Genomic DNA, 16,306 nt, shown 5'->3' on the forward strand with positions numbered 1-16,306 from the left:
TTTGTGCAGTCGATTTCATAGCCTTTATTCGTATGACAATCGTTGAAATCTTACATCTGAGTCTTTATTATTATTTAATTTATTAATTTCGTCTACATAACTATCCATATTTTATTGTAATTCTCGACTTCTTTTGGAATTTAAACGACTGGGTTTTGCAACCGGCATGAGCGATACAGTCATTACTTCCTCATTGGAGATTGAGAAATAACGATTACATTAATTATATTCACCGAAGATGGCTCGAAATGAAGTGGAAATGTTTGACTCATATACCAAGAAGAATACATTTAGTAATTAATTTGCGCTCCAATTACTGCGCTTGACTCTCATTCACAAGCAGATATTAGTAGTAATAGTAGCGGGAAGGATGAGTAGGATATCAGCCTCTATATGAACTCTTGTCAAAGAATATATACTGAACCTAGTCAAAGAGTCACCTAGATCTAAATGGGCTTTTTACAAGTCTTAAGTCGTAAGAAATGGATCAATCACAATCGAATGTGAGTAGAAAACACTTATGATTAGTCATTTTCTTACGACTTAAGATTCAAGCTTAGATAATGGCTTATTGTAAAAAGCTTAAAAGAGTTTTTTCGCGATCGCCACTAAATTACTATAATATGGATTAAATTTTTTTCCATTTATGCGGAGTGCGAGATTTAAACTCGCGACTTATCAGTTACGAGTCCGTCGCTTTCACATGAAGTCATACGATATCTCAAGCAGATGTTATATCATATTTTCTGTTAATTTCCACGGACTTTGTTTCAATGGGATCTTAATTTTCAAAGTCATATAGATGGAAACTCCTAATTAGTGTCTCATTTTTCCCCGATGAAAAAAACCGATTGTAAATTCAGCGAGAAATCTGTCATTAATGTTGGAATCAGACCTCGTGGGGGATTCCCCCTCTCCTCGTATATACAAATGTATGTAGAACAAGTTCTTATGCACGGAGGTTTCTCGCGGATGAATCACGCTGATGATGACTATGCTGATTCATGACTCCGAATTGTACTATTCACATTTTTCACGTGATGATTCGCGCGGGAATCATTCTCCTTCGAATACCGGGAATATATAATTTCCCACCGGAAATCGCGCTTTTTAAATAGCTGGCCCAGCGTGGCTTGCGCGCCAGTCTTGTGCACGTGCTTATTGCTTTCGATACCACCGACATGATGAAAATGAATGAACAATAAAAGACATTAAACTTCATGTAAATATACAACGAGAAGGCCTTGTCAGTCTGAACTGGATTATAGTGCTTAAATAATATTTTCGTGTGTGCATTTATATAATATCTAGTTTTGTAATCTGTGTGCCGAAACAACTTTCGGTCTTGAAGGGCAATCTTAAATTGAAACTGGAATCACAAATTAAATTGGCAAGCGGTTTAATGATGTTGACGACGCTAATAAGCGTCGTGAAAAGTTATAAATATAATTTCCTGAAAAATATCACCTCAGCCAGGATTCGAATCTAGACTTTTCTACATTCTATGACGGGTGTTTTTACCAATTCGATTATTGAGAAAACTCTGTGGAAAATTAATCAAATCTCGAATTAACCGTGATCGATCATCCCTCTCCCTCACGTTCGGCTTGATAAGCTCGCCTTCGATGGTACATATCAGCGTAATTTGATTTCGTTTTTTTTCTATCGAAAATTTCACCGAAAAATCCTCTTCCGCGTGTTTGTTGCAGTCAAGTTCCACATCGCTCACTTATACGAGGTTCAAGGCAAGTATCGCCTGGCCAAGGAACATTACGAGGCCCTGCTGAAGGAAAAGCTGCCGTTGCATCTGAAGGCCGACATCTATCGTCAATTAGGTAAGCCTGTCGTTAATTATTCCTTTTGTTTTGTTAAGAAAAAAAAATATGAATCAATTTGAATAAGCAGAAATTAATTTAAATATTTAAGAAAAACTTAATTTATAAAAACAATATCAATTAAACATTGCAAATAATCGTCAACTTACAAGAGATGCATTTAAGCGAAATCTGAAAATTAGAGATTTTACTTTTAAAGTTTAGTTTTTTGCGTTTAATCGTTAAGCTTGACATTAAGACCTATTTGTTAATATTAAAGCGAACCAAAAGGAAAGATAAGAATTGGCCTGCTAGAATATCTTATATAAATATTGGAGAATCTTGTACAAAAGAAAAAGATGAAATATATTTTGTTCGGAAATACTTAGAGGTTCCGACACGTTCGAACTCGGGGGAGTGCGTAAATATTTCATATATAAATATTTAAAGTATTGTGGAAAGAGGAATGTGAAATAAAAATATTACTTTCGGAAAGTTCTACTTTAGAAGTTTCAACATTCTCTAGGAGTAAGAGCGTACATATTTAACACAGAGAAACTTACGATAAGAGTAAAAAGGTTCCGATAAAAGTAAAAAGGTTCTGATAAATTCATTTATGATTTTTAGTCACAAATAAAAGTTATAATTAAATTTCTAATTCAAGTTAGAGAAATATTTACAATACTTTCGCGATAATTAGATAAATAGGGTCTTATAATTATCGCCTATTTTAGAATTTATTTGAATTATTCCGTTTTTTATTCTGCGCAAGTATATTTAAAACATTATCAAAAATTATAAATTGTTTGAAGATGACTTAAAAATACAAAATATAAAGAAAAAAGAGCATACAGCCATAACGCTAGATGTTTTAAACGAAAGTCATATATTTAAATTATTATGTTAAAACGTTTAGATTATGTTAGACGTTTCGGTCAAGATTTGAACATCAGTACATAGAAATATCTTGATCGAAACATCTATGTTTTTATATGATAATTTAGATATATTAAATATATTTTATTTCTATTTCATAAAATATTATTAATTAAATTACATTTAAAAAAAGTGAAATAAAATTATATTTTGATATAACATCATATTAATAAATAATAAATTGATTTGAAATATCGTTGAAGAATTATCGTTGTGTTTACCCAATCTTTTATTTATTATTTATTAAATTATTTTATTATTTGTTTCATTAAATGAAGACGAGATTTGACACAAACGATAATTTGGATATTTTTAATTAATTTATTATTATTTATTGTGATATGTAATTATTTCAAAATATAGTTTCCTTAAAAAATATCAGATACAAAAAATATATCAATAATAATGTAGAACAGAATATTAAAGTTTTCGACGTTGCAACTTACTTCGTATTACTTTTGAAAATATTCGGAGGATTCCGCGATCCTAGACTTAGGGGGAACACTTTAACGTTGACGATTATCCCTCCGTACCCTGTCACGATTCAGTAGTCTATGCGCCAGTCTAGTACAGAAATGGGAGGAAGAGAGAGAAACATAGGGCAGGTGCGAGAGAAATAGAAACTAAGGGATAGTTTTCCCACAACTGTAGAGCCTCGCTCCCTCTCTCTCCGATCCATTCACGCGGTCTCTCCTACCCTCTTTGTTCCTCGTTCATTCACTCTCTCTCCTCCTTCCCCCCGAGTTGCCTCTCCGTCTCATCCCTCAGCCCACCCTAACCCGGAATAAATCAATACACGTGTCTGCAGACTACTTGGCAGAGTGCAGCCGGTCCGCCGAGGGCCTTCAGCCGAATCTGTGAGACTGAAGGCTCGACGATCCAAAGGAAAAATCACTCTTTCCCTTTTCCTTTTTTTTGTTTATCAAGAAGCGTAGGTAGGAAGTTGGCAAGTAAAGAAAAAAAACTTATTTTTCTCTTTCTTTTAAAATAAAAACCTTTCTCTCACCCATTTTCTATTCATCTTAAAAAGAAAAAAAAAAAGAAAAGGAAGTTTTTAATGAAAGCCCTTGAAGCTTTTCAAAAAGTTAATTGTTGTAATGTTACATATTGTACTTTCCGAGCAACGCGACGTGTAGTCTTTTAGGCCTCGGTTTTTTTCTATCCTTCGGAACGGATCGCTTCACGGTGAAAGTTTGCACGTCCATCTCACGAAAAATGCGTCTCTTCTTTCGGGGCTGCGCTTCTTCGAGGACGTTGCGAAGCGTTGCGAACGGGACATCCACTTTATGGACCGTTTATGGATCCTCGCGTGTCGGCGAACCGTTCTGGTCGCGACCGGTCCCGCTTCCCTTTTTTTGGAATTCTGTCTTGTTGCTCTCCTTCATCCGCTCTCTTTTTCCACTTCTGTAGCGAGAAAGAACGAAGGAACGAAGGTTTCCTCTTTCTCCCTTAACACGCGATGCGTTTCATTGTGAGGAATAAATTCAATTTGTATTATTACATATTGGTTGCGATACGAAAGATTCGTATAATATTGACAATGTATAAAAGTAAGTCGAAGTTAATATTTTGCGAGATATTTTAAATTTTGAACAAACTCTCTTTTTAATCTCATCGGTCGATTTTTTTTTTACTTAACATTGTTTTATATTTTATTTATCTAAATATGTCAAAATAAAAAATATAAAATAAATCTTTCGTAACTGATTCTTTTGTCATTTTTATATAAAACGATTAATCCCCAACAATGCTATCGCTGTTGAATGATATAATACTGTTATTGAATTCTGTTATATATCAGTTTGAATTCTTTGTGGTCAGTATTATAACAGAGAGCATGTTAAGTGATTTAAATTTTTAAGTAGTTTTGTGTTATTTTTTTATATCATATTATATATATTTTATTTAAGTGTAATGAGAAGGTATACACAATTAGATCACATACTCCATCATTTTAAAATGAATTTCACAGTGTGCTTTTTGTTTTCTTTTCTTTTAAGTTAATTAATTATTTGTGTTTATAAATATCTAGATTATGTATACATTTTGTCATTAAAAGTATAAAATGTATAAAAAACTTATATTACATTAAATAAAAATAATCTATTTCTTTGTACGTAAAATTTACGTATCGATAGCATTTTTAGAGTTATGAAAATTATTGTAGATTGAAAGGTTTGTGTTGCAACAATGAGTTAACTCGTATTTTATAAAAGATATAATATTTATATAGAATAAATGAACTCTAAAGTTAAAGTGATGAGAAAAATAATACTAATGGAGTTAGCCCCATAATATCATCGACCATATGATATTTTCCAGTATTTTTCCCCATCACTTTAACTTTAGAGTTTATATTAATTTTTATTAGTTTTATTAGTTTATATTAGTTTTTACAAAATGTGGGTTAACTCACTGTTGCAACAAACTATGCCTTCAATTGTATAAAAATTTTAATTAGGATAATAATGATGTAAATATTTCATGAAAGCTTTCAATAATCTATTCTGTATTTTTTGGTTTAATAACTTTTATTGTATATGCTTCATTTTTCCTTCAAAGCTTCGATGAACTTTTTAAAGTTGCAAACACAAATATAAATGTTCGTGAAAATTCTAGTGTTTTTGAAATAAAATTAGTTAAAATATTGAGAAAGAGAAGGTTTTTGGCATGATTAAATCGACTGACAAATTGAAGCTTTCGGGACCCGACCATAGCCAGGTGGACCGATTTAAAGGCAGGTCGGGCAGATTTGCAAATCGAGCGCATATGGGATGTGACGTTTAAGACAGGTAAATACGCCAGGTGAATAAATAACATTAAAGGTAGACGAGCAAGTGAAGCGGCAGATCAATGCTTATTTTAATCCCGAATAAATATTCTAGCGGAAATATTTCCAAAAGAGTTTCAAAATTTCAGTGTTCTCTCCCTGGATAAAAAATTATGTACTGAAAATATATGAGATAAATATTAAACGCGAAAGCTTTTTCCTTTTTCAAGTTTTTGCCTCTAAGAAAGTTATCGATTTGAGTTTTTATTCATTAAAGCAGTTATCATAGATCCACGATACACATTTTTGTCTAAAAGCAATTTTTTAAAACGTTTTCCTCAAAAATTACAATTCTTAGATTTTATTTAAAACAGAGTTTGACAAAAAGACGACAGAAACTTTGCATCCATCCAATAATAATAATTATTATTTATTTCAAAGAGTTTTATATTCTCTTCCGTCATTAAAATAAAATAGTTATTAAAGCTATTGAAAAGATAAAAGCGTAAGTGGGTTGAAATTAACCGATCGAGCGACTTAATTAACTTCAGTTCCCACGTGCAGTTCTGCCACGTGTTCACCTATTTACGGTCGTACATTTATTGTCGCGAATAACAACTTCTTGCCGACACCCCGCTTTTCCCACGACGATTAATCCGTGGGATATCAACAGGTAAACACGCGTCGCGCAAATATAGTGACCATAAATCAACGTCCTGTTATATCGGAAACGCGTGGAAGGATATTATTTTTTTTATTATATACATATATAGAATATATATACATACAGATGAATATTATGTAAAAGTATATAATATGTGAATATTAAATATGTTGCATTATATTGTAGTATTCTAAAGAAAGAAAGTGTTAGAGATTAAAATAATTATACAATATTTTATCCCTTGAAGAAAATTGGATGATTTCAGTTAATCCAAGGGAATAGAGTTAATAAAACATCTTATTGTTAACCAGCAATCCCCGAGAGAATTGGAACGCGACTTCAAAGGCAATTGACGAATATAATCGCTCGGCTATGCTAAAATCCCTTAGGATCTTCTATTCTCATCAAGAGGGCGAAAATCTTGTTGTGCACTAGGATCGTTTTTCGCGCTGCTGCGCCTATGTTTACAAGGGGGTAATTCGAGACAGCCCCCCTAGAGAAGGGATAGAAACAGCAGTAAGAACGATTGCTGCCGGGGGCAACCCTAGGCCATACCTGAGAGAGTCTATTCAGTTTAGTTCACTAGTAGTTCGTCATGTAGCGTCATGTCGGGTAGTAACATGGTTCTCGAGATGATGGTAGACGAAGGAAGAAAATAACGAAAAGTCAGCGTCACGTGTATCATTTGCCTTTGTTTTTTTTTCACACAGGATGGATGTATCACGTGGTTGAATGCACGGTGCTGGGTATAACTAGAGCGCAGAAGCAATTCACAGCTATCCACTGCCTGCAGAAGTCTATCGAAGCTGAACCCAAGAGCGGACAGAGCCTTTATCTTTTAGGACGCTGTCTGGCTGCCTCCGGAAAGGTGCACGAAGCATTTATCGCATACAGGTAATGACTCGAAAACCAGGTATGCCATCGAGTATGAATCTGTCGATTGAAATTGCAACGTAAAAGAATATATGACGTGTATGGGTCCATTCCACGTGTTAAGAATCCATCTAAAAATGAACTGTGTGTGCTTGAGATTTTTAAAATAATCATATTAATGTTGAAAGTAAAAAAAAAATAATAAATATTATATGCCTTGTATCTAAGATATTGGAAGTAGTCGTTTAAAAAAGTTTTCCTTTTTTTGTAGCTTCATTTGTAGCTAAAATTACAAAATATACAAAATTTTTATAAACATGAATTTTTTCAAGATAATGTTATGTACTTTCGGATAAGAAAATTAATTTAATTTTAAATGTCTCATTTATTATTTAGACTATGGAGCGTATTTTATAGAGAGCTTGTTTTATATACTTTATTTTATATATTTTATTTATGCATATAATTTATGTATATATACATATATAATTGTGCATTTTTTATAATTAACGAAATATGATGTTTTATATGAAAGAACTCATTGTTAGTGAGATTAAAATTGACTTTCCGGCATTGCAATTTCAATAACAACCGTATGCGAATTTTACTGCATTATTCATAGGTATTGTTGTATTGTTTATGGAAAAGTTTCTGTTGAATGAACTTCTGAAAAGCGATGATATCGCTCAATTTATAAACAATTTTTATCAATTAAAATAATCAATATCTGTAGATTTCTTCTACTTAAATAAATATTCTTTTTTCAAAGGATACTCTTTTTGGCAAATTTTTTCGGATTTTGAAAAAAAAAACTTATTACGCATGCTATAAAATATTTATTTTTCTTTTTTTTTTATTTACGCATGCTCTAAACATTTAGTTTTATATTTTTTGTGTGTTTAAGCATGTTCCAAAAATTTATTTTTATATTTTTTTATTCATTTGTTATAATATGTTTATTGATATTTGTATAGGGCGTTAATTCAAAATACCGAAGAAACTTTCCAATATTATTTTCCAAAGATATTCACACTAATACGAATATACAGGCAAGTACGGTAGTTTTAATATACCTATACTTCCATATTTATATACATTTGTTTATATTTTGTCCCTGTGTTGAAAATTAATAATGATCTTCTCCATGTGCTCAATAGAAATTCAGTCGAAAAATCGGAAGGCAATGCGGACACATGGTGTAGTATAGGAGTGCTGTATCAACAGCAGAATCAGCCTATGGATGCATTGCAAGCCTACATATGTGCTGTGCAACTAGACAAATCCCATTCGGCTGCTTGGACTAATCTGGGCATATTATACGAAAGTGTTAGTCAACCAAAAGACGCCTTAGCCTGTTACGTTAACGCATCCAGGTAAATTACATATTGCGCGAGTCATTTTCATAGCGTTTCACAATTATGCCGCTCCATAGTTCCACTGTAGTTCTATTGTTTCAACATTGTGGCGAGTACATTTATTCATGATTTAATCTGTAACAAAAACTCATATTTTTTTATGTTAAAAGAAAATATAAAACTTTTGATATTATTTTAATTTTTTAAATGAATGTTTCAAGTTCAAAACTGTGAAAAATAAAAATATGAAGCATAAAATTATTCCAAATTATTACTTAAAAATTAGGAAAAGTCTCAGGGCCTATATCAGGACCTATATGTTCCAGTTATGAATTGAATGGTTAGACTATTAACGGTCGATCATATTAACAATTAAATTAAATATAATGTAAAATATAAAAACACATACTTCCTTCATTTTCGCCAACCTTCTTATTACGTAATTAAAAGATAAAAGTTAAGTAAATGATTAGTTTGCATTTATCAAATCGCTCATTGTAATTCTGTAAGTTGTATATTACGTGTCACTTTTTTCTTACGTTATCATTTGTATGTCACGGCGTAATTTTATGATTTGTAATTATCATCTTGCGCTAGAACGATCGGCACGTGTTGTAGATTGAAGGCCGAGTTTACACTTGACGATCTCAAAAATTAACAATGATTACATTGATTATTAGGTCAGTATGATAAGAGTTCTGCTTTATTATTCGTAGGGGAAACAGCAATATAGCGAATTGCACGGGCCCATTCGCGGGTCTGGGTGGCGTTAAGTCCGGTGGCAACAATCCGATGAACCCGTCCCTTCAACAGCGCATCAGCTTTCTGCAGAGTCACCTAAGTCAAGCACCAATGCCTTCCGTTGCTAACAAGTGAGTTGTCGACAAATTAAATTATTCATTAGGATTATTATAACGATTTTTTATATAGCTCTTTACACATTGGAATAAACAGATGGATTTATTTGAGAGATTACGTGTTTTTGAAGTTTACATAAAATTGTCAAAATAACAAAAATTGTTTACTTGTATTATTTAATATTAATATAATATTGAAATAAGATATATAATTCAATATTAAATTTACTAACAGATATTCGGTAGCAGTAATGTAACATAATAATGACGATCAAGTTTAGGAAGAAATCGAATCCGAGATTTCTCAAGATTTCTCGTGTTTCTGTTGATACTCTTGGAAGGTTGCGGCCTTTTCCGAGAGAACACATGAACATAAATATTTTGAATATTTCCTACCAGAATCGAATCCGGGATCTCTAGATAGATCAGTCCGCTGTCTGCCACGCTCGTGCTCAAAATAAAATCTGAAAATAAAATTAAGAGTTAAAGGCTAATACAAAATTATAATCGACCTTTAGTGTATTTTTCTTTGATGTGTTACAAAGCTTATGTTACAAAGCTTGCATTTCCTGTTTTCATATAATTTTTTACCCAGGAGGCGGCAATTGCCGTCAATCGAAGAGGCTTGGAATCTGCCGATTAGCGCAGAGATGTCCAGCCGGCAGCAACAACAACAACAGCAACCTGGCGGAGCTTCTTACAAATATGGTGCCACACCGACTGGACCACCTCCGCCTTATCCTCAAGCTCAGGGACAGAATGCTAAGCGATTTAAGGTAAAAAAGAATATATTATAAAACAATTTTTTTCTAAAATCTAACTTCTCACTTATCTTTTATATATATAATTTTTTATTTAATTTAATACACAGTGTTTTATAAATAAAGTAGGTTCGAGTAAAACATTTTGCAGAGAGTTCAGTTATAAATCAGAGAATAATGTAATTAAATGTTTCAACTTTGCGTTAATTAAATTCAATGTTTCAGACCGACGAGGTGATCTCGGCCGTGCCGCAGCAACGGGCGCCGCCATTCTACCTATCGCAACAGCAACTGCAAATGTTGCATTTCCTACAACAGAATATCAATAGCTTGACACCGCAGCAGCAAAATGTGCTCGTCCAGCTGCAACATCAATACCGTGCGATGCAGCAACACCAACAACAAATCAGACAGCAGCAACAAGCGGGGCAACGAGGCCTGAGGCCGGGACAGCCCGGTTATCCCACGGCATACAGCCATCCTCAGAACCTCGGCCAATCATCGGGTGTTGTCAAGAATTATGGAATACCACAACAGCCGGTAAATATTTAATATCTCTTTTTTAAATAAAATTTGCGCTATTGATTACAATAAAGAAAATTACATATGATATATACTTCTTGATTTTTTAATTATATAAAATGTGACATATGTGTCACGTCGATGATGAATACACCGTTTTATCATCAATCATTTTAAATAATCAACGTCTAGTTGCAGCAAGGAGGTACGGTTGCGCTGCAGACGGGCTTCTCCGACACCAATGTCGGCTATAATACGGCAGCGACCGGAAACACTACGCAAACACCAGGAATGCCTTACAAATCCGCCTCTGATCCTACTTATCCGCCGCAAAGGCAACCAATCACCAGCAGTGCCCAGTATGGTGGTCAGTACCAGCAACAGCCGAATCAGTACACTGCTCAGGGTTATACGCAGGTCACGTCGGCGACAAGCGGTTATTCGGAAAGTTCAACGGCGACTGCGGCGAATAAGGATAATTTGGGCGTGACGGACCAGGAGTTGCAGGCGCTGCTGTCACAAAAGGACATAGCTACGTCGCTGGCGGAAGATTTGCTCAAGCACTTCGGTTCCGACGATTTGGAAACAGTCGTAAAGGAAGAACCATCGAGCGGTGTCATCAATGACAATGGCACGTTGAGCTCCGGTCCGTTTTCGCCATCGAATCTCGAGGAGAATGCGGCGGACAAAGTAAAGGAGGTGAAATTAGAAAAACCGGAAGAAGCGGCTTCCCAATCGACACAATCTAAATCGACGACAGATATTGTGACGACGATCATGACGACGACCGCGACGACAACTGTAACAACGGTGAAATGTGAAACGACGGCGATGAAGTGTGAGACGACGACGTCGTCATTATCCTCTAGTACGACAATGACGACGGCAACGGTAAACAAGAACGAACCGACTAATATTTCCAAGCCAGAGACGATGATGAATCTGAAACTCGAGTCATTATGTGAATCGCAACCAGAACAGGAGTTGAGCATTGAAATGGATGCTAGAGCGGTAATCGAGGCGTGCAAAGGTCGTGGTTTGAAAGGCGTGCCGAATTGCTCGATACTAAGCGATCGTTCACCACCGCCGGCACCACCGGAGCCACCTATTCAACGAATACACTTGACGAAGGAACAATTGTCGCCGCCTGCCCCGAGTGTCTTTCTGGAGAACAAAAAGGACGTTTTTGGTCCGCAACTACAAGAATTTTGTTTAAAACACCCGATTGCTGTGGTACGTGGTCTCGCGGCAGCGCTCAAACTTGATTTAGGCCTTTTCTCAACTAAGACTCTGGTCGAGGCTAATCCAGATCACGGTATTGAAGTACGCACACAAATGCAGCAAACTAGCGAAGAGAACTGGGATCCGACGCTCAACAAAAAAGTCTGGAACTGCATTAGCCATCGCAGTCACACGACGATTGCGAAGTACGCGCAATATCAGGCTTCTAGTTTTCAAGAGAGTCTGAGAGAAGAGAAAGCGCAGGGCGGCGTTCACGCTTCCAATCTGTCAGATTCGGACTCAAAAGACAGTACCGGTCAGACTGTTCGACGCAAAAAGAATACTTTTGGTCTAGCCGGTCGACCGGGAACCAAGATGTTACGTTTTGGTACCAATGTAGATCTGTCAGATGAGAGAAAGTGGAAGCCACAGTTGCACGAACTAATGAAATTACCGGCCTTTGCCAGGGTGGTATCGGCTGGTAATATGCTCAGCCATGTGGGCCATGTGATCTTAGGAATGAACACCGTACAATTGTATATGAAGGTACATTAAAACATGTAATGTAATAAAATTGTAAAACAAAATGTTTACACATATTTAAATGATATTTTTGAACATGATGATGATAATTTAATTTATATCTTTCTCAGGTACCTGGTAGTAGAACACCCGGACATCAAGAGAACAATAATTTTTGTTCTATTAATATCAACATTGGACCGGGCGACTGCGAATGGTTTGCGGTACCAGATGCGTATTGGGGCGTAATATGCTCACTCTGTGAGCGCAACGGCATCAGTTACCTACATGGAAGTTGGTGGCCGAATCTAGAAGAATTATTCGAGGAGAATATCCCAGTGTACAGGTTTCATCAGCGACCAGGTGATCTCGTGTGGGTGAACGCGGGTTGCGTGCACTGGGTACAGGCGGTCGGTTGGTGCAATAATATTGCATGGAACGTTGGCCCGCTCACTGCCAGACAGTATCAACTCGCGATCGAGCGTTACGAGTGGAACAAGCTGCAAGCATTTAAATCGATTGTACCGATGGTGCATCTTTCATGGAACTTGGCGCGTAATATTAAGGTGTCAGATCCTCGATTGTTCGAGCTGATCAAGAATTGTCTTTTGCGAACGATGAGACAGTGTTGTTTAATACTAGAGTTTGTGAAGAGCAAGAATGTGGAAGTGCGCTTCCATGGCCGCGGCAAGAACGAGGCTTCGCACTATTGTGGCCAGTGCGAGGTATGTTTTCTTTCTTACATTACATTAATGATCTTGAAAATTAGTATTGCCTAAATTTTTACTTTTTCTTTTCGAGATTTTAAAAAGAAATTTTAATTTATTTAAAGTTCCTGTCCACTCATCACTATTTCAGATTGTGACGTCATAAGTGAGAAAATACATAAGAAAAATTCTTGCAGAATATATTGATAATTAAAAATTATTTCAATAAAATGACAACTGATAGAACTTATTTGTAAAATGTACCAAAAACTTTGTCTCTTGTTTTGTTAATAAATAAACAATATATTCACAACTATAATAAACTGTTAGATTAATAATATGTAGAAATAGATAAGATTTAAATTCTTTCGAAACAAGATAGTAGTTTTCAATACATTTTATAAGTTCTATCTATCAACTAAATGTGTTTTATTAAAAAATATTTTTATTCAAATATATGTATATACTATATAATTTGGAAGAATTTTTATTGTTTTTTCTATTCTGATAATACAATATGGAATAAGAATGGTGAATGAACAAGAGCCTTAAACAAGATTCTGTACAACTACAATTAGCAAATTAATACATAAAATTCTATATATTTCGACATTTTAGATATTCCTCTTTTTTATTAAAATTATCTTATACAATCGCACATAATTTATGTTTAATATATATTTTAATTTTTTTATGTATTATATTATTTTCTACTTACATTTTTATACTTACTTCTTTCAAGAAATTTGTCATAGATTAAAAAGAAATGTTCGACTTTTTTGCAGATCGAGGTGTTCAATATCCTGTTTATCCGTGAACAGGAAAAGCGTCACGTAGTGCATTGCATAGATTGTGCGCGTAAACAATCTCCTTCGTTAGAGGGATTCGTCTGTCTGGAGGAGTATCGTATGCGTGACTTGATGGACGTTTATGATGGATTCACTTTGTATATGCCGTTGGTCACCCCCACTAGCACAACTACCACCACTTCCTCGTCATCATCGTCGACGGTATCGACGACATTACAGACACAAACTGGCCAGTCCTCCTGAGATTACATGCAACACATATATTTGGACTTCCCGAGTACATTACAGCAGTAGTGATCACTACCATCCGGGAAATGCGAATTCTTTCCGGATGGTAGCGATTACTACTGCTAGTGTTAGTCCTTTTGTCAATGCGGGACGAGAAGACATTTCGTACGATAAGCATTATCCATGTACCTGAGAGCTACGCGAAAAGAGGCGGGACCGGCTCCTTGAGGGCTCGTAGGCGACCGTCCGCAAATATATATCGCATGAGATGATGTAAAAGCATAACAATAATTTCTCTCGAAACATATACATATTATATATATATATATATATATATCTATATATATATATATATCGACTTTAGGGTAAAATATTTTAAGTAAAAAATATTAGATCGATGCATTTTTTACTGAATCTATGACAGAATGTGTGCTCTGTAAGATATTTGTTTTTCTATGATAACAATATTTTTAGAGACATGAATTTGTTATGCTTTCACTTCATCCTGTTGTATGTATGCAAAGCTGTACATATATTAACGACATATATCTAAACCAAATATTGATATAATTTCCTCTAAAAAACGTGAACTTGACATATTGATGGAGAAACTGCGACAAAGAGCCATTCTTTAAATAACCAGCGTTGATTGAAAAGAAAAGAGGTACATAACGATAGCTCTTTGTCACATATTTTTTCTGTCAATATATCAATTGCACGTTAGAGGTCGAAAGTTCTATTTGATGTGATGTCGTTAATGTGTACATTATATATATATACTTATGTATATTTTTATCTCAATTTGTGTACGGCAGCCTTTTTAGTATGCACTTTAATCTGCACCCGATCATTGGAATTCGCTATTAGGAACGTTATTATCACGACAGAGCTTCGTGAGCCGATCCCAAGGAAAGAAGAAAGACTAAAGAAGGAAGGGGCAGTCTTTTCGGTAGACATGGAAAACCGATTCGTACTGCTCGCTCGCTCGCTCGTTAGTTAGCCCTGTTTGTACAAATCTAACTTGCTTATCTATAAAAAAAAAAATATCACCGTCGGTCGCTAGATTATTTCCTGTAAATATCCAACGGCGACCACGATCTTTTTTTATATAGCTCTCGGGTATTGGCTAGAGAAGAGCTGTCTCTGATTATTAAAGGACGTAATAGCGTAATAATCGGTCCGCGACATCGTCATGCGACTTTTAGCATACTGCACATTTATTTTATCGGATTCGGCCTGGTTTCTCTTATCATTGTTTATTTATTATTGTAATTAATAATCATTATAACAATGATTACAAATGTTTAGATGTTAAGCGTCGTGTATTACGCGAGTAGCGTCATGAAAATTTAAATTTCGTGTTTTGTTCTTCGTCCTCTTCGCGATTAGTCCGTGTAAGATTATGCATAATATCGTAGACATAGATAGGTCGAGCATGCCACGTGAGACCTGGCTCTCACGTGCGAAAGAAAAAAAATCAGATTTCCAATTCAGATTTCTTTTCTCTCTTTAACAAACGGAGAACCTGTCTCGTATGTGGAATCACTATGCCGGTGGCACACATGGTATGTTCGGTCTGTGTACTATGCCTATACATAACATTCTCACTGCCACTTACAAAATCGTTGAGATAAAGTGAGAGATTCACCCTTTATTATATGTATTAAGGAAGTTGCCTATCGTTAAACCATTGTTGCAAAAAAATATGTATAAAGGCATATTGCCGTGCGTACTGCTCAAATCATTTGTACATTTTTTTAATGCAAATTAACTTTGAGATCAGGACTAAAAAAAAAAATTAGTAAGAATGTCTCTAGAGTGTAGAATGATCTCTACTGCCAATCATGCATGTTATTTCCTGTTAAATGAAATGATCAATTATTAAAATTTAAGTGTTGCATGAAATTAAAACCGCGAGTGGGTATAAGGCTTAAGACTTAATACCCAGGATGCGATTATCGATTATTATCTAAATTACAAAGAAATTAAAATTAGAAGTAAAAAAGGTTTAACAAAACGAATTAAAACGGAAATATGACAGATATAATAGACTCACACTGTTAAAAGATTGATGAAACTTAATATACTTTTAAGTTATACAATTTCAACTTAACATTACATCAAATTTAATATATTTATAATTGAAAAGTATATATATATATATATATATATATATATATATATATTTGTGTTTGTGTACATGAAATTTAATGTACACGTTCATTACATTTAAGTAACTATTGTAACTTAATTTTCAATTAAATCAT

At 34.7% G+C, this 16,306-nt stretch overlaps 1 protein-coding gene across 3 annotated transcripts in view; it reads left to right on the top strand.

The window, feature by feature from the left end:
• Positions 1-15,780, top strand: part of Utx (Utx histone demethylase) — a 91,467-nt gene extending 75,687 nt beyond the window's left edge. For all 3 annotated transcript variants that reach the window (XM_087415292.1, XM_011054961.2, XM_011054962.2), the window contains 9 exons: positions 1,710-1,835; positions 6,895-7,078; positions 8,215-8,430; positions 9,129-9,284; positions 9,865-10,045; positions 10,256-10,570; positions 10,745-12,319; positions 12,427-13,020; positions 13,788-15,780. In XM_087415292.1, the coding sequence (XP_087271418.1) occupies positions 1,710-1,835; positions 6,895-7,078; positions 8,215-8,430; positions 9,129-9,284; positions 9,865-10,045; positions 10,256-10,570; positions 10,745-12,319; positions 12,427-13,020; positions 13,788-14,054 (3,614 nt within the window). In that variant the 3' untranslated portion in view covers positions 14,055-15,780. The remainder of the gene's footprint in view (positions 1-1,709; positions 1,836-6,894; positions 7,079-8,214; positions 8,431-9,128; positions 9,285-9,864; positions 10,046-10,255; positions 10,571-10,744; positions 12,320-12,426; positions 13,021-13,787) is intronic.
• Positions 15,781-16,306: the final 526 nt, after the last annotated feature.

This window comes from Acromyrmex echinatior, chromosome 17, assembly GCF_024713525.1.
Source record: "Acromyrmex echinatior isolate Ae372 chromosome 17, ASM2471352v2, whole genome shotgun sequence".
NCBI classification, from domain to species: Eukaryota; Metazoa; Arthropoda; class Insecta; order Hymenoptera; family Formicidae; genus Acromyrmex; species Acromyrmex echinatior.